Source organism: Rattus rattus, chromosome 2, assembly GCF_011064425.1.
Source record: "Rattus rattus isolate New Zealand chromosome 2, Rrattus_CSIRO_v1, whole genome shotgun sequence".
In the NCBI taxonomy this organism is placed as follows: Eukaryota; Metazoa; Chordata; class Mammalia; order Rodentia; family Muridae; genus Rattus; species Rattus rattus.
In genome coordinates, this window is record NC_046155.1 from 121,788,728 (window position 1) to 121,816,079 (window position 27,352).

General features: G+C 48.8%; 1 protein-coding gene across 4 annotated transcripts in view; it reads left to right on the top strand.

Moving 5' to 3' along the window:
* Positions 1-751: 751 nt before the first annotated feature.
* The window catches only part of Ntrk3 (neurotrophic receptor tyrosine kinase 3), a 369,825-nt gene continuing 343,224 nt past the window's right edge, over positions 752-27,352 (top strand). For all 4 annotated transcript variants that reach the window (XM_032893399.1, XM_032893400.1, XM_032893401.1 and 1 more), the window contains exon 1: positions 752-1,053. In XM_032893399.1, the coding sequence (XP_032749290.1) occupies positions 806-1,053 (248 nt within the window). In that variant the 5' untranslated portion in view covers positions 752-805. The remainder of the gene's footprint in view (positions 1,054-27,352) is intronic.

Sequence of the window (27,352 nt, forward strand, 5' to 3'; positions counted from 1 at the left end):
ACCGGCGAGAGCCTAGAGCCGGCGAGTGGGTGGGTGGGTGGGGAAGCAGGAGGGAGAGGACCGGCGGGGAGAGGGAGGGGTGTGGGGAGGGGAGGGAGGGGGAGATTCCGCTCTCCTGCCTCTCCCAGCCCGGGCGGGGGGCGGGGGGAGGAGGCCGCGAGGAGGGAAGGGAGGAGGGAGGGGAGGAGGGAGGGAGGGAGCCGAGGAAGACGCTCCGATAACCCGTGCGTTTCGTAAGGCTCGGAGCACTTGTACATTTCTGCAGGCGCGTAGCGAGCCATTCGCGGCTGCTGCTGCAGCTCCGACTGCATCTTCCTTCTTCTCCTTCCTCCAGCTCCGCGCGTGTGTATGTGAGTGTGTGCGAGTGTGTTTTGCAGGTGTGTCCGTTTTAATTCTGCCCAGGAGGTGGTACTTGGTGACTTTAGCACCATTTTTTTTCTTTTTTTATTATTATTATTTTTGCCTTCCCACCGTCTGTTGTTGCCACCCTGCAAAGTCTCGGAGTCGGAGAGCGCGCCTCGTTTCCAGAGCTCCTGGACCCCGCAAGCCGGCGAGCGCCGAGCCGGCCACCATGCCCGGCAGACCGCGCCACTAGGCGCTCCCCGCGGCTCCCACCCGGCGGCGGCGGCGGTGGCCGCGATGGTTTCCGACGCTGAAGGATTTTGCATCTGATCGTTCGGCGTTTCAAAGGCAGAGGCCCCCCTCCCCTTCCCCCCCTCCTCTCCCCCACCCGCTCCCCCCCCCACTCCCCCCCCCCCCCCCCTCTCTCTCCTCCTCCTCCTCTTTTTAGAAGCAGCGATCGGAGATGGATGTCTCTCTTTGCCCAGCCAAGTGTAGTTTCTGGCGGATTTTCTTGCTGGGAAGCGTCTGGCTGGACTATGTGGGCTCCGTGCTGGCTTGCCCTGCAAATTGTGTCTGCAGCAAGACTGAGATCAATTGCCGGCGGCCGGACGATGGGAACCTCTTTCCCCTCCTGGAAGGGCAGGATTCAGGGAACAGCAATGGGAACGCCAGCATCAACATCACGGACATCTCAAGGAATATCACTTCCATGTAAGTCAGGCGGCCGCTGCCCAGCCCGCCCCCACAACCCCCGCCCCAGCTCCGCGTCTCTCTCTTGCCCGCCCGCGGCCCGGGAACCGGCCCTGCGCTCCCCAGCTCGCCTCTGTTCGCAGCCCGCCGGGTGCGCATCAGGCTCGCCCTGGCTCGGGAGATGCTGTAGGGCTGCGTGTTCCAGGTGACTCCAGCCGTAGCCAGGCGTGATCCGATGATGCTGGTGGGTACCTCTCCCAGGAGAGGACCTTCCGGGCGGAGTGCACCCGGGGCCCAGCTCCTGTCCCCGCCCCCAACCCTTTGCCGGCTCGTTTCGAGGGTGCGAATTGGGTTCTTTGCCCCCCACTAAATAGCAACAGTTTGGCCACGCTCAAGTGGAATAAAGTAGAGGCGGCTCGGTTTCCTGACAGGCGGTGGCAGATAGCAGCGGCGGAGGCTATCCTTAGCTGAGGAGGGAAGGTGACAGATAGGGACTTAGGGACTGCTTGAGAACCAATTGAGATTTTTTTTTTTTAACTGTTTCCTTTTGGAGACAGCAAAACATGCCAATAAGTAAACAAGTTGGAAGCTGGCTGCTCCTGAGGAGACTTCGGACGTGTTCAGGCCGTCATGGACGCCTACCTCTTTGCTTTTCCTTTCCCCCCGCCGCCTTCTCCAACCCCATTTTGGGCATTTCCGAGACATCCCCCCCTTTCCCACCCTCATCTGCATCTGGGCGCCTACAGACCCTTTCCTGGCTTGGGCTTCCATAACTGCCCAGGATAATTCTGAGTCAGGCTGATGGAGGAGGAAGAGCGAAGAGGCTCTGTGATTTGGGAAGGGGATTTCTTCCACAATTCTGCGGTTCCTTTTTTTTTCCCCTCAAAAATTGAACTCTGCGTGGCGTTTGGCTCGTTTGCCCCGTCTGAGTGGGACCTGCGGTAGTGGCCTGCTCATTTCTTGTTGTTGTGTTTCTTTGGTAGGGATGGGGCCTGTGAAGGAGTGAAAGGAAGGGCTTGGGTGCTAGGAGCCTCCATAGCCTCTCTTTCATTCTTCAGCCAGGTGACCACCACTCCTCCTACCTCTCTGCCCTGAGAAGGGTGTGGATAGCCCTGGGATGTTCAGAGGAAAGCTCATTGGTTTTTTTGCCCCAGTGTTCCCATCCCTTGGGAACTCCAGGACTGGGTAGGATGGTGGCCAGGCTCCGAGGGAGACATTTAGGGTAGCTCTTTGCCTTGGGGACAGACTAGAGCAAGAAGGGACCCAGTGTGCTGTGGGAACTGCCCTCTCAGTTTCCTCCCCATCTTTGCTCCAGCCACTGCCTCAGGACTACAAAGCCTGGAGGAATTGCAGTCAGGCTCTCTCCAAAGCCACCAGCTCTCTTGGTTTAAGGGAGACAGCTTACACTTTGAGGGAGACGGACAGCCCTGGAAGATGTCTCTGACTCCTGGAGACAAGCCTGGCCCATATCTTAGCTCTGCCTTTCACTCCTTACCACATCCATGCTGGCCAAGGCTGACCAGATAGACAGCAAAGGGGCAAGGGGAGGGGGAAGAGGACAAGGGAAGAGCCTCTACCGACTCGCAGGCCAGCATCTCTCTGGGAGCAAGATCTGGAGGAAAATTGTCTCAGGGAAGCTAGAAGTGCACCATCTGGGGTCCCTGGGTTGGAGGGATGAGTGGAAAGAGCTTAGTGATCTGTGCTCTGGAGCTGGGCTTGGAGATTTTCAGGATGTGCCCAGGATTGGAGAGTTTGGGAGTCAGTGAGCTGTGTCTGCCTTGTTCTTTGCTCCAAGGATGTGTATATCCCCGGGAACCCTCAGGGAGGCAGGGTTGGTCACAATCAGATAGGCTCTTTATGGTCACTAAGAGGTGTCACACCTCTCAAAATGAGGTTTGGGGAAGCAGTTCTATAGGGAAGAGTAGGATTAGTTGTTTCTGGAGACACTGGTGGGAGGAGGGGATACAGTTGGCCTCTCTTGCTCCTTTCGGGCCTTAGAGAATCCCACAAGAGTGTCTGAGGAGATCTGAGCAGGGATATTGGGAGTCCCTCAGTGTGAATTGCACTCTAGCAGGCCATCAGGACCCTCTCCTGAATCCATCTGACTCCAAAGAATAAGTGGTAGAGAAGGTCAGAGGTCAGGGGTTGGATGACCCTTCCTCACCCCATCTTCCCCCCCAGTGTCCTGTTATGTCTGTGTCTGGTATTGGCTAAACTCAAGAAAGGGCTCAGACTCCCAACCCGGAGGCAGAGTCTCCAGAAGGAGAAGGAGTCCTGTTCGTCCAGGGAAGAGCATGCCCTTGTCCCCTCCCATCTTACCCTTAAAGACGTGGAAGATTAAGGGGATAGGTGGCCTTTCCCAAGCCTACCCTCCGACCCTAGCATTGAATACTAGTCTGTCCAACATATATCCCAGGTCCCCAACCCAAGGCCTACTGGAAGAGGTGGGGCTTAAAGACAGAGGAACAGAAGGCAGGAGAGGGTCCAACCCTAGTGTGGCCTGGAAATGTATCCTTCAGATTTATGTTTCTAGAAATACAGGGTCAGGAGGGGGCATTGCCTGTCAGCCTGGAGCTCTGGGCAATGACATGTAGCTGAACAGATTCTGGGCATGAAGAGAAGGTATCTTCTCCGGCCCTTCTAAAGTATCCTTCCTCTGAGAGTGAACTCTTTGTTGAGTTTTTAGACAGACAAGGTTTTGTTTCCTTGTGGCCCTAATTCTTGTGGTGGCCATGCCTGTCCAGAGCTTTGGGTAGAAGAGACCCCACCCCCCTTGGCTATCTTGTTATTACAAGATGGAAATCAGCAGCAAGGCATCAAAGGGCAGAAGGGTAGACCTCGTCTCCATCCAGTCATAGTCCAGCTGCTTTTCTGTTCAAAAGGGCAGCCTTGTATTGCTACTGTTGCTCTTAATACACCATAAACTTATCCAGAAGGGTCCATGGGCAGCCACACCCAACTAGGCTCTGACGTCACAAAGGCAGGAGGGTGGTGGCCAAGATGGTGTGTTTCTAGGCTGCCTCCTTAGGCTGGGCCTAAAAGGTTGTGTTGGCTTGGGATGGTGTGTCCTTTGAGTGGTGGAAAGAAGACGGAGGTAGAGCTGTGGCATCGCTGGGTCAGATGCTCTTGAGATCACTTGCCAGGGCCAGTAAAGACCGTCTGGGGCACTGAGCCGCCATTTGTATATCAGGGTTCCAGGCATTTGGTGGGTTTTTGTTTCCTTTATTTCCCTTTCCCTTGGAGACGCTCTGCAGGCCGAAGCGGGCATCTGGGGGCTCCGCTCTCTAGGCTTCTCGATTTTAAGGAATGAGGTGGATGACCCAGCCTTGACAAAGGCCGGTGAGAACTAGAATCCTAGCGAAAGTATGAACCAGGGCCATAGAGGTTCAGAGGCCCAGGATTGGGGTTAAGCCTGAGAGGGTAGGCAGAGGTGAGACAGGCCTTGGAGGTGCGATTTGAAAGGAAGAGGCACTAGACCCTGTATAGAGTTATTTCTAGGATGAAAGCTAGGGTGGTAGACTCCTTTGGTGGCAGGATTTTATACTGAGGCCAGGTTGTTGTTGGATTTCAGTATGTCCCATGACCCAGAATCCTCAGCTTCAGTGTGGCTGGAAGGCTAAGCTTCCATAGTAACCTCTGGGGCCAAGGACATCAGCTCTGAGGCTACCTGAGAACTAAGAACATGGTAGTTTGGGCAAGTCCAGGAGACCACTGGCTAAAGCTTTGAGAGTGCTTTATGGTGGGCATAGGAGGGTTGATCTGAGTCTGGGGGATTCCTTAGGGTCATGCAGGGTGCCAGCTGCTCTCTGTGTCCTGCCTTGGAAATCTAATCTTTGCCTTGCCTGAATGTGCTAGCTGACCCTTCCCATCTAGAAAGGATGATGGCCACACTCCAGATGGGTATGTGAGTATCCATGGCCCTTTCTGTGTATGGCCCTTACCAGTGTCGAGACATTTTCTCTGTGACCTGGGGCCCCCATCTCGGGTTTTCCATTGAGTGACTCTTGCAGGGCTCATGTGCCTTGGGGGGACAGTGGCAGGCTGGGAATAAGAGAAGAACAAGATACAGTGAGTTATAACCTGGCTTTTCCCATCTGCCTGGAGATGTCTTGGAGGGCTGCAGCCACTTTGAGCCTGTAAATCTAACTGGGAATCCAGGCCGTGGGTCAGAGTGTCCCTTCCAACTTGGACGTCTGCCCTCTCAGCGCCAGGAAACATCCCCCTGGAGGATTAACCTCTTTTAAGGATCTCTCTGGGAGAATGAGAGTGACCTTGTGATACCGCTAAGAGGTGGGCACCAGGAGAGTCCACACTGGCTGCGATCCACTGTCATTCCCCCATCTTCCTTCCTCATGTCTAGAAAAGTCAGGTCAACCAGAATTTACTTGGCAGAGTTTGTGACACAGGATAAATTTTTCAGTAACTGCCTGGACCAGATAGATAGACCTCTAGACCGCTTTTAGGGTCCTTAGCCTTTCCTTAGAGGTTGGGCAACTGACTCTGTGACCCACATTCCCAACCCTGGGCTTAGGCCTAGAGGAGATGTCCTTGCAAAGGTGTCATCCATTTGCTGGAGGGATGCAGTTCCAACTGTGTATGGGAAAATATTAGAACATCTATCGTAAATTATTCTTGCCTCCTATAAGAGGAGATATTTAATATTTAATGTACGGATTAGAGATATCCAAGCATATGATAATTTAATAAATATGAGTGTTTGGGGCTTGTGAGATATATATTTTATTGCTAAATCATGCATAAGCAGAACAACATGGTGCCCTTTTTGCAAGTGGTAGACATTGCATTTGGAGGGGACTGGACAGGAGAGGTGACTTTGGAATTTATTTCTCCAGCTTTCTACTTAGTGCTTTGCTGAAGACATTTGTTAACCAGCGTGGATAGGTGGGATATAAGATGGGACATGGCTGAGTGGACCCAGGGGTGGTTCTTTTCTCTATCACAGGTTTCAGTGCTGGTCACACATCCCCCCTCCAGAAGCCAGGCCATCACTCAAATGATGCCGTCTGTAGTGGACGCAGCTCCCCAGAGTTGTCCACCAGGCATTTGTATCACAAGTCCCAGTTCGCAGTTGTTCAGCTGGTTTTTGCAAGAGCTATTTGAGTTGTATAAGCAGGGCTGATATCCCCATTTTACAGATTCTTCAAAGAAAAACAAGAGCAGAACTGTAGTCTTAGAGGACTGAGTTACCATGAAGTTTCCAACAGATAGGACGAGAGGTGTTGGGAGAGCTGGCAGCCATTCTTCAGTGCACCCCCACTGGTGCTCTGGTTTCCATGGCTCCATTGTCCTTGGGCTGACCCTCCCTTCAGTTGGGTACCCTGTTGACCTGTTTCCCAAAAGGGAAATATGGAAAACTTTCTGCCAGAAGGCCCTGTTGACCAAAGAGCAGCATTACAGAACCACTCTGCTCTTAGAGACTTGGAAAGGGTAACTGGCTGTTGTGTGACTGGCTTGGATGGAGACCCTGTCACCCAGATCTGCTGGTGACCCAGTGTGATAGATAAGCCAGAGTCAATTGTCACTCTCTGAGCCATGCTCTGGACTCTGCTTTGGAAAACAAAAAGAATTGTTGGTAGCTGGTCATGGGTGCAGGCTTCCTTCGGATGGCCTGCCTCATCAAGAGTGACAACTCAAGTGCTTCCCTCCACCGAGAGTTCTCTGGAGTCTTCCCCCACTTGGGGAGGGATCACCACAATGTTTGCTTCTCCCGTGTGTAAGGTAAGGCTCCCCAGAAGTTGGAGCTGGGGGCCTGGAAGGCTGTAGGCATGATCTTCCTCATGTTCCCAAGGATTCAGGGCCCTGAGAACAAGGGACTCAGCGGGTTACCCAGAGTATTGGCGGCTTCTTTTCTCAGTGGCACTCCCAGGTGCTTGGTGTGACCTCCTGCACTACCCTGCCCCCTGTTTGGGGGAACTTTGTCAAAGCTAGAGCCTCCTCCATTCCCGTGTCTCCCACTGGGGCAATGTTTCCAAATTCAGGGTCCCCAGAGGCAGCAACTATGTGAAAGCTGGCAGCCCTGGGGCTCCTTGGAGCCTGCAGCCCACGCCAATTAGGAATAAACTCAAGGAGAGCTCTGCTGAGCTATTTACACGGATGGCTGGGGAACGGGGCACTCAGCAGGTCTGGGAGTCCTTTCTCCTGGCTTCAACTTCTGCCTCTGGTGCCTCTGCTTGGCTTGTGCCACCACAAAGGGTCATGTGGTTTAGGGTGGTTGAAGATTTAGGATCCTAACTCCAAGCAGACATCATTAGACTTGGAGATTCGGGCAATCTCTGTCTCCCACTGCTCTTTCCGGCCTGGCTTCTCTCTAGCTGTGGACAAATCCCTTTGCTCCCAAGGGCCTTGAGTTCCTTATCTGTAAGGCAGAGATAAGTAACATAGGAGATCACTGTTAAAACAGTGTCCCACGTCACACCCCGGCGAAGAGAAAACCGTCAACATGTGGTCACTACTAATAAGAGTCAGTCTGCCCGCGTGCTCAGTAAACTGATCACAGTACTAAGTACTAGAAAACTGGTTATTGTAAAGACCAGATAAATGACTATAAGTATCATTTATTCAACACTTAACTGTATCCCAGACACTGCTCCAACCCTATGAATTAAATATAAACTAGTCCTGTTTGCAGATGGGGAAGCTGAGTCTAAGAAGGACCTTGACTTCACACAGTCTGGCATTTTAAGACATTCTGGCATTTAAATATTAAGGTGATTGTCTATATCCTTCTGGATGATATGGATACATAATGTATGCGATCATATGCCTAGATATACATGTAGGTGAATATATTACTGTTATAAGTTAATAGTAAAATAAGAGGCTGGACACTGACTCAAGGAGGCTCTCAAGGCTTTACTTCATACCCTTCTAGCTTCCTGAGTGAGAACTACCCCGGCTGGTATCGCAAGGAAGGCTGGTAGGATGTTTGTGAGGGTGGTGTTTATAGAGCAACAGAGCCTCAGACAGACCTCTAATGGAGACGGAGGCTATGGTCCCTCTCTCTCTCTCTCTCTCTCTCTCTCTCTCTCTCTCTTCTGTTCCCAAAGTACTGACCTTCCTGGAGGCTGTGCCCCACCTTTTTCCCAGGGACCCTTGGCTTCCCCCACATTGTCCTGGCCTCTGAGGTCTCCGGACTCCACAGTAGCCCATGTGCAAGCCGAGTCTGGCAGGGATTCTGGAAGCTGCTTGCTGTGCGGTCGTCATCCCCTCTCTGGTTTGAAGCCTGATTATGAGGCCAGTGTTCCTGATGTGCATGAACAGAGAGGAACTGGATAGGGGAGGAGAGGGCTGGGTAACTTCTCTTAGAGCTTTAGGGTATCAGAACTGTCTTTGGATGCAAGCAGAAGGTGTGTGGGAATCTGAAGAGCTGGTCAGTTCTAGTTGGCTGCTGACGTTGGGAGTATGATTCCTGAGTGGCGAGTTCTAGGTGTTATTGGGCCTCCATGTTACTGTCTCTGGGAATCAGTGGTCTTCACTTCCTCCAGTCCTTTCCTCTCCCTAGACTTTCCGTGCTTCTTGCCCATAGATGTATCATCTCTCTCCTCTAGTGATAAGCCATGACCATGAGAGATGACAACCACTGTCCCCATGGAGACAGCTTGAGGGTCCTGCAAAACATCGCTGGGCAAGCCCTATTGCCACTGCCCCATGATTGTATGAACTTGCTACATCATAGAACCTCGCTGGCCCCAGTTTCTACTCTTGCAGTGGGGTTAGCTAACTCATCCTTTCCCGCAGGGTCTCAGGGTATTATTAAGTGATTAAGTGATGACTGACCTCCTCCTTCACAGGCCCTGTGAAGCATCTATTGCCATGTTGGCTGTTTCCATTTCTGGATGACTGGGAGGACTTGAATTAGGAAAAAGATCAAGACTTTGAGCCATAAATCAGGAAAAGGAGGTGGAGAATCATTTGGACTAGATCCAATTTTTCAGAGGAAGAACTTGGCAGACAGATGAATTGATATGTCCCAGCCCAGTAAGCTAGGAGCGCAAAGCAGACACGGATGCTGGGCCTTGCTTCTCTAGGTCTCCTCCTACTGCCCTTTTGTGTCTGCACCAGAGGCTTAGGGATTGCAGGGGCAGGAAAGATTCGTGAGATTCCCTGGAGAGAGAGAAACGAAGGGAGCGGTGAGCGATGTGAGACTCGAAGTCCTAATGCAGGCTTCCTGAAGCAGTACATTGTGCTGTGCGTGCGTATCTGGGGGCGTCTTTATGCACGCACAAGTGCCTCTCCTCAGTGTTCCCTGCACATCACGTCTGAGGTTGCTGTAAACAAACCTTAAAGCCGCTGGCTTATTGCTCGCCGAGATTCTCTGTGTGTAGACTCCTGGTGGCCACCAGAGGGCAGCATGATGCACGCGTCGATTCTTGGTGGTTTCACCCAGAGAGAGCTGGAGCTGGGGTAGTGGCAGGTCGATTGCCAGCCTGAGCTTTTGGAGCCTGCCAGGAGTCAGGGCTAAGCTTCTGGCTGGGAGGGCTGCTCTGTAGAGCCGGCTCTACTCTCGTTCTATTTGTGTGGTCTGGGGATGTGAGGCTCCCAACCTGGGTATTTTGGCTTAGCCGGCTCCCTGGGAGGAAGCTGTAGGGAGCCTATGATGGAGGGAACATCCTCTTCTCCCTCATCTCAGTCTCAGAAGCAGCAGGAGGGAGCATAGTTTTGGAAACGAACTAAAGGGACATATGTTCCTGCCCAGGAAAATCCCAGGCTTGATAGGACACAGAAAGTTAGTAGTGACACTGGAATCAGGGTCTTGGAAGAAGTGAGCTTTACACATACCATTTGCTCAGGCTGTTGAATCTGCTGGTCAGAGCGCGGGAATAGCTTTTACCTTTCTGCCCTCCAATTCAAGTTTGACAACTACAGAATGCCAAGTAGGTGCTCAGTAAAAGCGGCACTCTGGCTCTTTCTAGAGGTGGGGAGCTTGGTGGTTTGTGTTAACCCCTCCAGACCTTGGGGGAATGTGCACCAGTGGGTATGAAAACGTCTTGCTAACAGGTCATCAGGTTAGCGGTTGCCTGCTGTGAGACTCCTCTGTTCTAGGCAGATTTGAGCAGGATGTTTGATTTCTTGTACTCTCCAGTCCCGTGGACTTGTTACCAGCACTTGGAAGCTCGATCATCTGCTCTGTGCTGAGCTTGAGGGCCTAGGATAGCTCACAGCTGCCTGGCCCAGGGATACAGGCAAAGCCCTCTTTCTAATGACCCATCTCTGCCCACCAGTTTCTTTTTGAGTAATTTTTCAAGGCCAAGCCACTGAAAAGCAGGAGCGGGTTGAGCATTTACAGCACTCCGAGTGAGCTGAATCCTTTGCACGAATAACCTTGTACGCAGGGCAATGACAACGTGGCGTTTCTGATTATGACCTTGCCACTTCTCCGTGGTAACCTGGACTGGCTATTTTATTTTATTTTTCCTCTTTGGCCCTTTGTTTCCTTATATGAAAACGGTGCTGATAAAGAAGAGCCCACTGTTGCTTGTAAGATTGCAGTGAGGACGTGTAAGGCTCTGAAGGCTGTTTTTCTTCCTCTTCCTGTCAGAGCATCCCAGACTGGCATCTTCACAAGCAAGGGTATTTCCATGCCCTTCGTCTGTTCTTCCCACTTCTGGTATTTCCCACAGATTCATCTCCTCTTAGGGGTTCTGTTAGAAGAGTTCCCATGCCCCCAGCATTTCTGCTGTTCTTTTCTCTGAGAGGCAGCTCAGTGTGGCTTCAGGAGGTTTGGACTTTCCTGCCTCTGTTGTCTTTGGACCCAGCCAAGTCCCTCAATAGCTCTGTGACAGAAATTGGGTCAGTTGGGCCGTGAGGTGCCTTTCCTGGAATGGGTACCCACAGTCTGACTGGTGTGTGGAGCTTGTAGGAGGTGGGGAACAGTAACGATCCGGAGGCTCTGGGAGATAAGGATTAAAGGATGTTGTGAGAGTAGTCAGCACCTAGAACTAGCTGCAGGAGGCAGTAGGAGAGCCACCATGGTGTACGTTTAGGGGGCGGAGGGGACTAAGTAGCAGAAGCATTTGTCTGTCACCTGGACAGGGAACATATGGTTCTTACCATATGCTGGCCTACCAAGTGTCAGAGTGCTCCAGGCAAAGCCTTCCCCATCTCCAGCACCAGGAATTTGGATGACAGAAACCTTTGACCAGGTTAAGTTTGGAGTACCTAGCCTCTGGCCAGTATTGTCCCACATGGCTTCATTGCTATCCTTGCCTCATATCATTTGGCATTCACTAGTGGGTTCCCTTTTGGTTACTGTAATCAAATTAGCTTGCTAGCCACAGAGGGGACTCCAGGACTTGCCCTAGAAGGAAGAGTTTAGGTCTTCATTGTGGTAGGGAGCAACTCTGAATTCCTTCAGCCCAACCATACCAATCAAGTATATTCGCTTCAGTTCCATGTTAAGCCACAAGAGGGCACTAGACCACGATTTCTGCTGTAGGTGCTATGAAGCCTATTATGATTGCTCCGTTGAGAAAAGTCTACTGCACCTGCAACTCTGAGGTCATGACCAACCAGCCTGATTTAACCACAGCTCACCACACGTATCGAGGTTTCAAGGGAGGTCTATTTGTGCAGTGCAAAAAGGTCATTACATTTGGTGTCAAACCCAGGTTTCCAGTTGTGCCCTTCTTGCATGTTTAAATGGCGACTGAAGTTACTTTGTTTCTCTGTGTACCTTTTCCCCCCTTCAACCTGAAAGGTGAGGTGTTACCAGGAGGTGTGGTTGTGAGAAGATGCCACAGGGATTAAATTGCATGACGTGTGGAAAGTCTGGAACACAGTAGATTCTTAGCGACTAGCCTGTCTTTTTCCAGAAGAAGGATAAAGCTAAGTCACAACCCAGAAATCCTGTGGGCTTGATGGGGTCGTTTTATTTGCTTCTTTAACAAATATTCTGTGGTTCCTATTCACTGGGGGAGCAGCGCTACCCAGTGGCTGGAATGGAGAACAGCAAGTATTGGGTAGGTATTATTGGAGTAGAAGGGATAGGCTCTCTGGCCAGGAGACATCAGATTCAGAGGATCTATCAATGGGATTGGCACTACTTATATTTCTGACTGCTGAGGCTGTTAGCACACTGGTAGCTGTTAGTGGTGTTTCTTGCCTGGACCTGTAGGAGGAAGTCACAAATGGACTAACTTAATTGTCACCAATCAATCTTGGCATCTAATTTCAGACCTTTCTTGGTGTTTCCTAGGGTGTCTCTCCCTCTCTCTCTCTCCCTTTCTCTCTCTTCACTACCTCTCTGTGGTGGATGTTCATATGTTGGGGATGTTTTAATACGTAGGGTTTGCCTTAGCTAAGAGACTGGAGGTCCTGTGGTCAGTGTATCTATCTGAAAAATGGGAGCTGGCCTTGTTGGCTAGAGGGTGCTTCTGGGGTGATTGTATGACCTTTGCTTTGTGTGTTCAGGGTGAGGTGGGGTCAAGTAACAACTGTGTACTGATAATGGCTAAATTTCGGACCTTGCTGGTGATGCACACAGCCTGGAGGAGGTAGGGGCCGTCTCTCAGTGGAGGAGTGGCCCTGAGGCTAGAACAGGGGTTTCTCTGGATTCATTCCCCTCTTAGCCTCCTTATGGACGTACCTGACACTCAGGAGGGAACATTGGCAGGCATGCAGGCTCAGGAAGTTATTTAATATCAGCTTTGCTCCAGATTGTGTTTCTGACTCCCTGCCACCTCTTAAGTGGCAGTCATTTTAACAAATGTGGTGAGAAGACACCGAGTGGGAAATAACATGAGGGAAGGGGAGAGGGGCAAGGCTATGTTGGGGGAGGGGCAAGGCTATGTTGGGGAGGGGCAAGGCTATGTTGGGGAGGGGCAAGGCTATGGTTGAGAGAGTTATATTTCCTTGGCAGACAACTTGTCTTGAATGCACCCAGAAGGGAGTAGCATGGAGGAGGAGCAAGGGCCCCTCAGTTCTTAGTAGTGAAAGAAGACTGCCAGGAAGTGTCTGGGTTTTAGAATTGAGTGTCTCCCGCTATAGCTCTCCCTCTTTCATGGAAGGTCCTTGTGCTCTATCGGAGCGTCTGGCTCTGTCCTTGGGGTAGTTGTGACCGATAGAGATCTTCCCAAGGACAGTTTTCAAAGTACGCAGCAGACAAAGAGCTCATGGGGCCTGATGTTGACACTTTGGCCCACTGTGGGCACTGGGCTGTGGTTGGACATAGACAGTGTGGTACCCAGGTGTCTGGCACTGGTCTTGTTGTCCAGACTCTCCTAGCAACTGGACTATGGAAGATGTGGATAGATGTGCTGACAGGGCAAGCTCTGCTCTTCCAGCTGTAGGAAACAGGAAGGAAGGAGTCCAGGTTTTGTCATCCTAGCTTATGGCACCAGTCACAGCCCTGACACAGTGCTAAGCCCTGGGGTCCAGTTTGGTGAAAATAACCATTTTCTCCCCTTGAACCTTAAATTTAGACAGATGATCTGTGGCTGGTTAGAAAGGAGGTTTCATATGATGAAAAAAGTTCAAAGGAAAGTGCGTGTGTGTGTGTGTGTGTGTGTGTGTGTGTGTGTGTGTGTGTGTGTGTAAAACTATGGATTCCCAAGGTAGACAGGGAATAGCGTTCCTAAACGGAGATTTAGACATTCTCCACTTGCCTGCCCCAGGTCCCTTGGATGCCTGTTATCAGTGTTGTGAGATCTCAGGTTGGTACCTCTTGGCTATAAAGTTCATCCACTGGCTCTGCTGTTACCCACAGAAGCCCCATGGAAGACAGGAAGACAGGAAGTTGAGTTCCATTTCTACTGTGTCACTCTCTGTCTATGTGAAACAAAGATTGGGAGACAAGTGGTTTGATTAGAAGGCAAGCCCAGGGATCTAGAAGGAGAGAGGGGACATGAGGACACCAAAGACCTGTGTGCTCTTGGGTAGGCAGATGTTTGGTATGTTTATTAATTCACTTTTATCTGGGTATTTACCCAGCCCGGGGGCCTGTGGTGGGCCAGCTGCTTCTGTGGAAGCCACGGAGAAGCAATGCAAGGGACATGTAGACAGTCTGTATTGTCTCTGTTGCTTTATGATATACCAGGTTGAGCATCAACTCTCTAGGTCCCTTGCCTTTACCTCTGGACACTGCCACTTGGGATCTACTTAAAAGGATGAAAGATAACCAGAGGTGGCTTAGAAAATCCTCCCAGACCTTCAGTGCCAAGTTTTTGAAAAGAAAAAAAAAATCCATCAGGATGGGGGGGGGTGTCAGAAAACCAGATGGGCTGAGGTGAGCCTGGGTGGGAGGTGTACAGGGTGGAAGGAAGAGATGGGCCTCATGGGCTATTGAACAGTGGGACTCCAGCTTCCTCTCTCAGCACCTGGATACACTCTGTGGCCTGAATGAACCTGACAGCCCCCACCCTCTTCTGCTCCTTGGCCTCAGAGGAACAAATCTCCTGTCCTCCACCTGAGGGTAGTTTTGTGGACTTGTTTCCTATCCTGGAATGACTATTCAGTCTTTCTTGGCCCTGGAGCTCCACCCCAGGGTTGTGACTGCCCCCCACCAGCCCAACTCCTGTCCTTTATACAGTCTGAGCTCCTCTGTCCCGGGGATTTCTGGACAGTCTCCTCCACTCCGTTACCCTTTACTGTGAGTCCTTACCTCTCCAGGGGGTCAGGGGACAGATAATGTTGACATAGCTCCTTCTGTTCTGTCCCCGTAGTGAGCTCCTCGGAGACCTATAAACTAGAGCAGGCTCACTGTATGTTTCCAACCTCTCCAGAAGACTTCTCAGGTTGGTGATGCTGCATGTGCCTGTCCCCGGATGTTGGGACAAGAAAATAGAATTTTCATTGCTTTCTGTACTTCTGTGGGCTCTGAGCTCTACTCTCCTCTTACTGGAAAAACCTTCTAGGGAAATTTGAATTCATGCACAGTAAGAGTGACTATGTTCCAGGAGCAATTCTAAGGCTAAGGGTGCTTTCAGTTCAAGACCTTCCCATGCCCAGCAGAGGCTTCTGAGACAGATGCTATTCCACCTATACGTTCTGCCTCTGTTTAGTTTGTGATCACAAGTGCTTTGAATCTCAGACAGCTTTCAGACATGGGAATATTTGCATATATATAACGATATATCCTGGGGCTGAGACTCAAGTCTGAACATGAAATACATTTATGTTTCATATATGCCTAACACACATAGCCTGAAGGTTATTTATACTATATTTTTAATAATTTTGTTCGGGAACCAAAGTTTCCTCTTGCAGAATTTTTCACAGCTGGTGTCTGGTTAGTGCTCCAAAAGTCGAAGATTGGAACATTTTATAATTCATATCTTTAGATAAGGTGCGTGTGTGTGTGTGTGTGTGTGTGTGTGTGTGTGTGTACACCTCTCTCTGTGTGTGTCTGTGCATGTGTGTGTGTGCATGTGTATCTCTCTCTCTCTCTCTCTCTGTGTGTGTGTGTGTGTGTGTGTGTGTGTGTGTGTGTGTGCGCGCGCGCGCGCAGGCTTTCTGATTTCAAACACTGCTTCTGGCCTGAGAATTTCTAGTCTGTGGGAAGACAGACCGCAGGGCCCTGGCTACACTTGGAGTGTGACTGTTCACTACTGCGGCTCTCAAGCTATACAGTCTAGAGTGAGCTCAAAGGTGGTTTACATTTTGCATAAGACTTTTATGAATAGTTTCTCAGATTGTTAGAAGTCTTAATGCCGCTCCCTTCAAAGAACACCAGCCTACTTCCTAACAGGTTCTGACAGGATTTTATTATGGTACCAGGTTTCTTCTGTTTCTTCCTCCCCTTTGTCTTGTACCTGGATCCAGCTTGACCTGGTCCACATCCACACACCTTTCCTCTCAGGAACTCACACAACCTGAACTCACATAGACATAGATGGTACGGGGTATGTATCTGAGGGATGAAAGAATAATTGTATTTTAAAGAATGCCCTTCCTCAATGGGGAAGCAGAGGAAGCCACTGTGCAGCCGCCACTTTCGAGGCTTCGTTGACTCCAAAAGACAAAGAATGGAGTTCTGTCTGCAATTGGAGCCTTTCAGGTTAGAGCATGTCTCTCTGGTGTTGGCCCTCCATGATCACAGGAATCCTGGAGCCCTTAGCCAACCTGACTGACCATTTCTTCTACACTCCGAAGCATTTCCTGTCCAGACTCTTGAGGTCTGGAAGCTTCTCCTGACTAACCAGATCTCTGGTCTCCCTTCTGCTTACCTGGGCCATTCCCATCACTCCAGCATCACCTTCAAGAACCTTTTTGTTCTCTAGACCCTGGTTTTGGATTATTCCCTCTCTCCAGTCCCAGGAGCACACAGGAAAAGCAGCTGCTATCTGTTGACTGCTTTCTGTGCACCTGGCACAGTAGATAGAGTAGCTCACTTAATCAACACCATAAACACATGTGGGAGGATTGTTCTCATTTTACAGATGAGGAAGTAGGGGCCAAGAGAGATAATACACGCTGTTGTGTGGCTACAGGTGTAGATGGCTGAGAAGATTCAGACCCAGGCTCAGTGCACAAGCTGGGGCTCCCACATGTGTCATAGCAGCACATGCAAAGGCAAAGTGGCGGGAAATACGCTGAGACATCACCAGGAGACATTTGAATCCCGAAGGGAGTCATGTCACAGTGAAATGATGGACTCCTGTCAGAAAGAGTAAACTTGGTCACCCATAGAGTAACAGCAATGTTTCCGAGACAATGCTGATTAAAAACCACTTTATGCTATGTATGTGTGCTGGTCATGTCAACTTAACACAAGCCGGAGTCACTGCAGAGGAGGGGGCCTCACTTGAGAAAATGCCTCAGTAAGATGGGGCTATAGGCAAGCCCCATCTTCTCAGTGTCTTCTTAGTGATTGACGTGGGACTGTCCAGCCCATTGTGGATGGGGTCACACCTAGGAAGGTTGTCCTGGGTTCTATAAAAAAGCAGACTGAACAAACCATGGGAAGAAGGCAGTAAGCAGCATCCCTCTATGGCCTCTACATCAGCTCCTGCCTCCAGGTTCCTGCCCTACTTGAGCTCCTGTCCTGACTTCCTCCAATGATGAGTAGTGATGTGGAAGTATAAGCCAAACAAACACTTTCCTCCTTAACTTGCATTTGGTTTTGGTGTTTCACCATAGCAAGAGTAACCCTAACCGAGACAATGTGTAAAAGATTACCGTAACTAACAGCGACAGTAAATGATCACGGTTAAGTGGCAAAACAATGCAAATGGTAACTCGGCATAAACCACTTTCACAACTTGGTTTCAGGGAAGAAGAGGAAAACAGGGTATATATAGAGTCTTAAAATTATTTACAATGTTCTTATTTAATTTTGTAGTGCTAGGAACAAAACCTAGTGTTTGAGCATCCTAGGAAAGCACTCTACCACGGTAGCTACGTTCTGAAGCCTGCTTTTCACTTTTAAATTTGAAATCCTATCTCATTAAGTTGTCTAGACTGGCCTGTAAACTCTCATTTTATCCTAGGCTGGCTTTGAACTTGAAATCTTCTTCCTTAGCCTCCTGAGTAACTGCAAACACTTTTACTCTCAAAGGCCATGGCTTTTCATTCTGTTTATCTTATTTTATCTTAGTACCAAGAAAATAACAGTGTCTGAGGTGATTGGTAGGTAATACTTTCAACGTATACTCCTTTACTTTTCCTACCCATTGAAAGAGAACCCTAGAACCAGGAAGCAACAAAAACATCACCCTAAGTCTGGAATTTAAAACAAAAGTAACAGCGAAATCAGCTAAAGCAGATATCACATAACCTAAGTATGTTAAAACGACAGAAATGTGTTTTCTCATGGTATTGGAGGCTGGATATCCAAGGTCAAGGTGGCCCTATCCAAGTAGGGCCATTTCTTCCCAAGTCTCTGTCTTTGGTTTGCAGACAGCCATCTTCCTGCTGTGTCTTCACATGGTCTTCTATTGATAGTCGTCTGTGGCTGAAAAGGAGGGAGCAGGCAGGTCATATGAAAAGCCTGGTGAACGTGGGCTTTTCATAGAGTCGATGGTGTACCTACAAGCTTTAGTGAGACACACCTATCATCCAGCTCTTGGGAGGTGGAAGCCGGATGATCAAGTGTTTAAGGCTTTGGCTTCATAAAAGGTTTAGGGCCAGCCTAAGCTACAGTTTTGCTGTGTATCCCAATAATCCTCTTACCTCAACCTCCCCTATCTGGCTTCATCCTACTTCCCTGATATATTTCAGAGAAACGGTGAATGTTAGTAAATGCGCCTAAACACTTGAATATGGGTATCACCCAACTAGAGCGCAGTAGTGTCCTAACTTCCAAAACTAAATGCAGCCCACGGGTTCCAAAAACAGAACCGATAGTTTTGGACTCGTGGCTAGATCCACTATGAATATTCTTGTGAGAGCCTTTTGGTGGACATATGTTTTGTTTCTCTCAGGTCCTGGATGTATGGTGAATATGTTTAACTTTCTACCTGGCCTGGCCTCTTTCCCTGCAAGTCCTACTAAGTGGCAGGGGGACAGCTTGTGGTTGACCTGGGTTAGGAGAGGCTTGTTCCAGTAACTCCTACTGAGTCTTTGGGCCCATTGAGTCTCTGACTTGCAGATAAGCAGACAAAGGCAGCTCTCTGTTCAAGATCACCCATTGGCAACGTGACAGAGCTGGGATCTATTCTGACAAAATTCTGAAAGTATCTGGGAATACCTCTCAGAACTCTTAGCCTAAGGTTACACTGGTCTTCTTGAAGCCCATTTGGACACTGACGCTGGGAAGCCAGGGCCAGACTGGCACTGGGTGCTCTTTGAGACTCTCAAGGGAGGTATGTTTCAGCCTAGAACTGTACACCCCCGTCGAAGTCAAAGCTGGATCCCTTGTGCATCCCAAAGGGAAGCCATACAAGTCCCCTGGGCTATTGTCTTCTTCCAGTGAGTTAGTTGGGAGTCCTGTGGGAAAGGGCTGGTTGTTAATCCTAGTGAAACAGGAAGTCTCAGAGGGTTTTCCCTGTTGAAGAGGAGGTAATTCTGCTTTATCCTAGGAGATGAGTGTGGGCTGGGCAGAGAAGGGCAAGCATGCAGGGGTTGCTTAGAAACGTCCTTCATCCCGGGGGAAGGTACATGGAAAACGTTTCTAGGTGAAGAGAGAGAGAGCTAAACTGTATCATACAGGATGAGCAGACATTAGCCACCCAGAGTGGTCAGATGAGACGGATACTATTTTAGGGAGAAGGAACAACTGGAATAATGACTGGAAGAGAATCCTGGGGGCGGGCTTAAGGCAGCTCATCATGGCTGGAGAAGAAGGGGGCAGACACATCAAGTTCAGCCTGGTGAAAATGGCCTTCTCATAGAGAAGTGAGTGCCAGGTTTGGTGGAACATGCTGTAACCCAACAGTTGGAAAGTGGAGAAAGAAGGATCAAGAGTTTAAAGCTAGCCTTGGCTACATAAAGGGTTTGGTGCCAGCCCAAACTAGGTGAAAATTATTTTTTAATTATTATTTTTAATTTTCTTTTATTGAATATTTTCTTTTTTAATTTTTTAAAAAAATTATTTATTTTTACACTCTAGATTTTATTTCCCCCCTAGTCCATTCCCCCCCTTCATAGTTCCATACCGCATACCTCCTCTCCACCTTCCCCACCTTCTGTTTCTCCACAAGGATGTCCCCATCCCACCCATCCCACCAGACCTCCAAACTTCCTGGGGCCTGCAGTCTCTTGAGGGCTAGGTACACCTTCTCTCACCAAACCCAAACCTGGGAGTCCTCTGCTGTATATGTGTTGGGAGCCTCACCTCAGCTGGTGTATGCTGCCTGGTTGGTGACTCAGTGTCTAAGAGATCTCAGGGATCCAGATTAATTGAGACTGCTGGTCCTCCTACAGGGTTGCCCTTCTCCTCAGCTTCCTCCAGTTTTCCCCTAATTTAACCAGAGGAGTCAGCAGCTTCTGTTCATTGGTTGGGTGCACATATCTGCATCTGACTCCTTCAGCTGCTTGTTGGGTCTCCTTGGAGGGCAGTCATGATAGGTCCCTTTTTGTGAGTGCTCCATAGCCTCAGTAATGGTGTCAGGTCTTGGGGCCTCCCCTTGAGCTGAATCTCACTTTGAGCCTGTTTCTAAACCTTTTCCCCCTCAGGCTCTTCTCCATTTCCATCCCTGCATTTCTTTCAGACAGGAAGAATTATGGGTCAGAGCTTTGACTGTGAGATAGCAACCCTATCTCTCACTTGATGCCCTGTCTTTCTGCTGGAGGTGGGTACAGACAGTTCCCTCTCCCCACTGTAGGGGATTTCATCTAGCCCCTCCCCCCTTTGAGTCCTGAGAGTCTCTCACTTCCCAGATCTCTGCTACATTCTAGAGACTCCTCCCAACCTTGTCTGTTTCTATTCTTTCTGCTGGCCCTCAGGGCTTCAGTCTTTTCCTACCACCCAATACCAGATCATGTTCCCCTCTCCCCCAACCCCCATCAGCTATCCCTCCCTTGTCCTTCCCTTACCCCCTTGTGGTTGCTTTCTTCTCCCTCCTAAGTGGGACTGAGGCTTCCTCACTTGGGCCCTTTTACATTTCTAATGTTAGTCCCTTTCCCGGTTTCTCCTCAGGAAACCTCCTATCCCATCCCCCCCATCCCCTGCCTCCAGGAGGGTGCTCCCCCACACCCACCCAACCCCTCCTGCCTTCCCTCACTGGCATTCCCCTACACTGGGGCACTGAGGCAGGACCAAGGGCCTCTCCTCCTATTGATGCCTGACAAGGCCATCCTCTGCCTCATTTGCAACTGGAGCCATGGGTTGCTCCATGTGTACTCTTTGGTTGGTGGTTTAGTCCCTGGGAGCTCTGGGGTGTCTGGTTGGTTGATATTGTTGTTCTTCCTATGGGGCTGCAAACCCTTTCAGCTCCTTCCGTCCTTTTCTCCACCTCCTCCTTTGCAGACCCCATTCTCAGTTCAGTGGTTGGCTGCAAGGATCTGCCTCTGTATTTGTCAGGCTCTGGCAGAGCCTCTCAGGAGACAGCTATATCAGGCTCCTGTCAGCATGCACTTCTTGGCATCTGCGATGAATAATGATTGTGACATTTGAAGGATGGGGTAGGGTCTTGTCTGTATATCTCTATCCCTCTAGTAGTTAGGACATGTTTGGGTAAGTAAGAGCTAGGATAAACCAGGACTGAACAGAGCACCTTTGGAATATCAGGGAGTTTGAGAGACATCCTGGAATGTCCAGGGGAGAGGGTGTGCTAAGGGATGTCTATTTTCTCTTGGTTGGAAGGCCAGGCTTTTTGGGATAGTGCAGTGATCCCTACCAGGTTTTCTAACACATGACAGTAGTTTAGAAGACTTAGTCCCATCTGAAAGGCACCTAGGGGCATGGTGACAGAATTCCGGCTCAGGAACACTTGCTAAAATATATTTGTTTATTCAGAGATTTAATTAACATGTTTAAATATTAAAGAGTAAACAAAATGTGTCTAGTGGGACTCAACATTTACCAACAGGAGCTCTGGCTTATTTAATTATTTGTGTTTTCCTTGCCCTAAGATTCAGGTTTCTGGCTTTGTTCTTGGCAGACAGTGTGTGTGCGTGTGTGGTGTAGGTTCCTCCTAGGACAGGACAGAGAAGTGAGCCTAGGTAGAAGGAAACTCTCAGGGGTTCGAGGAGGGGGGAGGTTGGCAAGGAAGGAAGCAGGGAGGAGAGGGAGGAGGAAGGAAAGCAAGAGGTTTTTTTTTTTTTTTTTTAGAAGTGGAGTTGTCCAAGCCAAAGAAACCAACATTGGGTATTCATTTGGTGCAAAGAAGAGGGTGTGGGTCTCCTTGCTCTTGTTGATCATTGGCTGATAAGGTCCCCAAGGGCAGTGGCAGCAGAGAGAAAGAGCAGGGGGCAGTTTGTTCAGAAGCCCCATGAGTGTGTTCAGTGAATAACCACGGCAGAACCAGCTATCAAGAGGCAGATCAACTTTACTTAGGGTGATTCAAGGCTTATAAAGTTTTGGGGGACTGAGAGTAGGAACATCCAAGATGAATAAAGGCCATCATTGATTGAGGGAATAGGGTACCTCGAATGCCCAGTTAGTATGGGGAGACATTTCAGGAATGGTTGAAGAGGTTCTTATCAGGAGAAAGGAAATTGATCCTGTAATCTAATTGAGGCTATGTGTCATTCCTTAGGTAGAGGTGTGTGGGGCAGCTTAGAATTCCCCAGACAAGGTCAGAGAAGAAGCCCTGCTGGTGGAGTCCATGATGGACATAGACCTTAATTAGCAGAGTTTTCCTATAGAGTGAGTGAGATTTGGGGTCTTGAGAGAACATCCAAGGTGCAGATTGAGATGGCTGGAGTCAGTGGGGCATTCGTCGTTGCATCTCTATAGCAGGAGGACTGGAGGGTCTTGAGATAGTCTGATGAGATACCAACTTGAGTTTCTCTGTGCTGATTTTACGAAGTCAGTTTCTCCCCATGATTTCGAAAGAGCCTGCAGACTGGATAATGGCTTGCTGGACACTGGCTAGCTGGTCAGTGCATGGAGAACAATTAGCATTGCATCATTCTGTTGCAGACACAGAGAGGGAAGGTCCCCAGCCGGAACTGCAGGTAGAACTCTGAAATGGAGGTGCTTTGTGACAGATCTGCATTATAATATCAGCGCAAATGAAGTCCTAGCTGCTGAGAGATTACACCCGGGGTTATTTATTGGCAATGTGCTCTATGGTTTTAATTTTTTCTTTTTGCTTATTCAGGCTTTAGCTCCAGAGGAAAATAGCCTGGGGTGGCTCCGAAATAGATTCTCTCTGCCCCATTAACTTATTCAGTGAGTTTAATGGTCCTTTCTCCCCTCAGCCTTGAAGCCATCATTAAGAGGCAGAGATTTATAAAGCAAAGACTGAGCTTTAGTCAAACTTTGATTCTGGGCTGGGGGAGGACAAGGGGTCCAGGCAACTGGACACCATTTCTCTTGATGATATGGGTGTAGACTATGACTTAGTGAGGGTTAATCACCTGAACTTTTCCTGACTCTCAAAGGGCAGGGTTGCCATGGATTACTCCGAAATGGTTCTGCAGGGCATGGTTGAGTGTCGTCTTGTCCTTAGCAGGATTCTGGTCCATTTTATGGGACATTCTGTAACTTTTATCATAGCTCCAGGTCACCATCTGCTGATGGTCAGTTTACAGAAAATAACCTTCTCAGAAGTCAGCCTTCAGAGCAGATAGTTCCTTTCAAATTGAGTGACTTAAGGACAGCTGCCCAACTTACCAGTAAGAAAATGGCCAACCAACCAACCAACTAACTAAACAAACAAGTCAACCAACTAACCAACCAACCAACCAACCAACCAACCAACCAACCAACCAACCAACAAGCCAACCAACCAACCAACCAACTAACTAAACAAACAAACAAACAAACAAACAAGTCAACCAACTAACCAACCAGCCAACCAACCAGCCAACCAACCAGCCAACCAGCAAAAAGCAAACAAAATCACATTAACTAAAAGCCTGGATACCGTATGGATTGCCAAATTTCCAAGAACTTTGCTTCAAGGAATATAATTATTGAATGAAGATCAGGTCAAACTTAGACCACCTCAAGGTTGGCCATTCAGCTCAATCCAGTTCACCACACTTGACTTCCTTCCTATTTGTGCATCTGTGGGGTGAAAAGCATTCTGCTGAGGATACAAGTCAAGTGAGTTAGGTCCAGGCTGATGAGACAAGGGCACCTGCAAAGAGATTGCCCTAGAGCAGTAGGGAATAGGTAACAGTTTGGGAAACCCAGGGAAGAGAAAATGTGTAATTTGGTGCATAGGTGGGATCTGGAGAAGGAAGGGAGGTGCAGGAAGGTTGCTTCAGGTTTTAAGGTGCACAGAAATGATAGGTGGGACGGAGGAGATGCAAGATCCCTATTTACCTGAGAGTAGGGAATTTTGAGGAACTACGAGAGCTGACAATAAGTCCCGAGACTCACTTGGGAATGGCCAAGAACACCAGGCTTAGCATCTGTACCTTGTTGGCTTAATGATAGGAGTCAGGTGCGGGTTGGCAGATAAATCTTAAAGTTCAGGCAGTGTTTTCTTTTTCCTTTTGTGTTTGTGAATGAACAAAACAGTGGTGACAGTAGAAAATAGGAAAATAAATTACTCATATGTTTACAACACACACACACACATGCCCACATACATGCAATGCACATGCATGTACGCTTATGTGAACACACACATACATACACACACACACACACACATTTCCATAGATTTTCATTATATTTCTTAATAATGTTGATTCTAGAGTTAGTGCACAAGGCAAAGGGTGGCCTTCGAAGACACTTTAATTCCTGGGCACACACAGCAAGATGTGCCCACTGCAAGAGGCACACAGCAGCTGAGGCGAGCTGGGGCGTGGTTACACCACAGTGAACAAGCGGGATGCGGCAGCGCTGTTTAAAAGGCAGCTACTCTTTCTGGGTCTTCCTGGGTGAACAGAACTGAATTTGCATACATTCAGTATGTCATCCAGACACGACTATTGTGTGAATGTCGCATATGTGTATCTGTTTCCATGCATCCAAGTAGGTATTTTTAGTTTGCATTCTAAGGATAGCCTGTAGTGCAACGTGGGCTGAAGAAGAGGAGGTGTAGACACAAGTGGCAGAAAGTAGGAGGCCATTGCAAACCCAGGGCTGGGTGATGTGGTTGTGGGCAAGGTAAACAGAACAAACAAACAAACAAACAAACAAACAAACAAACCAACCAACCAACCAACTAACCAACAAACCAACAAACCTTAAAAACCCCAAACCAAGGCAAACAAACAACCCAACAAAACAAACAAGCTGATTGTGTGTTGAGGGCAAGAAATAGCAGTGTTAGGGAGGGCTGTAATCCATGATGTGAAAGAGGAGCCAGCAGGCCTAGACCGTGTGCAGAGAACTGTGCATTGATGGCGTTTGCCGTGCCGGGGTGGATTAAGAAGGCTAGGTATGGCTTGAGTAAGGTGTTTTGTTTCTTAGTGAAGTGGGTCACTGGGAAATCAGCTGGCACAGCTTGCTCAAGACTTGTTCTTGTGCCGGCAGCTCTTTCTGCCATGTCCACTGGCAGCCTTCTCCATGCTGTCCAGCCAGTGAGCCTTCCTGCCAGCAATGGGCTTCTCTTGTGAGAGCTGCATTAGCATCAGTTATAAACACATTTACCTGTGTATTTATAAGTACCTTCTGCTTCCGTGTGCCTTCCCTTCCCACTCTTCTGCCTCCCAGGCTTTGTTGAATAGTGTGAAGATCCAAGCAAAGTATTGGTGCAGAGTGGAGAAAAGACTGGGTGACTTGTTGGGTGATTCACAACCACCCGTAGCTTTAGCTCCAGGGGATCTGATGCCCTCCATCCCCATATGGACTCTTTGAAAGCCCCTGCATTCATGTGTACATACCCACACACAGACATACACACACATGTATAATTAAAGATAACAGGAATAGACCTTAGCAAAGAAGACTAGGTGTTACATTGTTACTAATAGTGACCAGGAAAATGAAAAGGATACTTGCCTATACTCATGGTGTTCAACATGTCGCTCTTCACTACCCTGGGGGGAAGGCTGGCAAAAACTAGATTGGTCCATTATACAAAGAAGACAAGATCTGACTGCCTATTAGTGGGTTAACAGGGTTATTTCTATATTAGTCAATCTTCAATGATCATGTTCTCTGAACCCAAAAGGACATGCTTTGGAGAGGTGAGATACTTTGGAAGGATCAGGGTTACATCTATAGACTTTGAGTTATTCTGGAAAATTTAGTATCTATAGGAATCCTCCTTGGTGCAGAAGTACGTACAGTGTGGTGATGATGATGAGGAAGAGGAGGAGGAGGATGGTGATGGTGAAGATAGTGACTGTGATGTGGAAATGACAATGCTAACAACAGTATCACTTTATACTGGGTGCTATGTGCCAAGCACTATTTTGGGCATTTTCCATTCAGTGGCTTTGTGAATTTAATGACATCACAACCGAATGTGGTATCTATGACTACTCCCATTTTGTAGATTTGCATACCCAAAGCCACCCAGCAACATCAATAAGGGGAAGAGAGGTCAGTCAGTATGTATCCAGAATACATGATTTCGCCTGCACACTTCAGATGGTCAGCCTCTGTGCTCTCTGTCCTCTTTGACCGTTGCACACTTGGACTGGGGTGTGCCACCCAATTCTGCACCCCAGCTGCGTTATAATGTGGTTAGATTTTCTAAGCTGGAACAAATGTTCCCGATGTCAGTTCAATGAGAGATTCTGCTCCATGCTCCCTGGGATACATTGATTTATTCGCCTCGGATAGAATAACCATGTGGGGAACTAGAAAAAATATTTGTATCATTGATTGCTTTATTTCATACAGATGGGAGGGGTGAATAAGGGCTGTAGGCAGGTGAATAGAGACCAGCTAGGACAGGAACCGAGGCTGCCAGTGCCTCTAGGGCATTGTCTGTTCTTTGCAGGTCTGACCCTGACTAGCCACTAGCTGACCCCTCTGGGGTTCCCTTTGACAGTTCTAGTTACAGTGACTGTTAGCCATTGACCAGGGCATTCTTGGCTGGAAGGTGCCCAGAGCATCTCACTACAAAAGGATATAGATAGCCCTTTCCTGCATCCCTGTAAAGTCGCACAGAAAACTTTACAATAAAGTGGGTGGCTTTCTGTTCACCAATCACTCAATAACATCAGAATATAATCTAGGGGGAAAAAGAAGAGGAAACAAGATCAGGTAGATTCTGGTGGTATACCTTTAGATGATTTTGAGGAAATCATCTTGAGAACCATAATGACAGCTCCAATAGACAGCTGTAACACAGGGAGGAAGTGAGGAATTATGGATATCTTTTAAGGTGTTTCCTTTGCAGAGTCTGTTTTTGCCCATGTATATCAGGAAGCATGGGTAGGTATGACAAGTAACAGCCAGGAGAAAGAAAGGGAGGTGACTGGCCAAGTTCCCAGAGGACTTTGAGTACAGGTATGGACAGATCTAAGTTGGGTTAAGGATGGTATTGGGGAGTGGGTTGGTTTTTATGAGAACTAGGATTCTGGAAGACCGAGTGACAGTAACCAGAGAAAGATCGGGAGTAGTAGACACTAAGGGATGTGGAGGCTTGGTGGGAGATCCAGAGTCATCTCTTTGTGGAGGGATGAGGATTAGAAAGCAGAGGAGTAGTTTTTCCACCTCTGTTTGGAAGCAGGAGTAAGGACAGGGTCAGGCAAGAACAAGCTGGCAAGAGGGGACCCCTGGTGGTGCCACCAGGGGTCATGGTTTATAGGACTAGAGAAGTGGGACCTTTGAGGGATGCCTGTGGACTAGAAGGTAGGAGGGAAAAAATGTGATATGGTGAGAGTGACCCCTGGGTTACCAAGT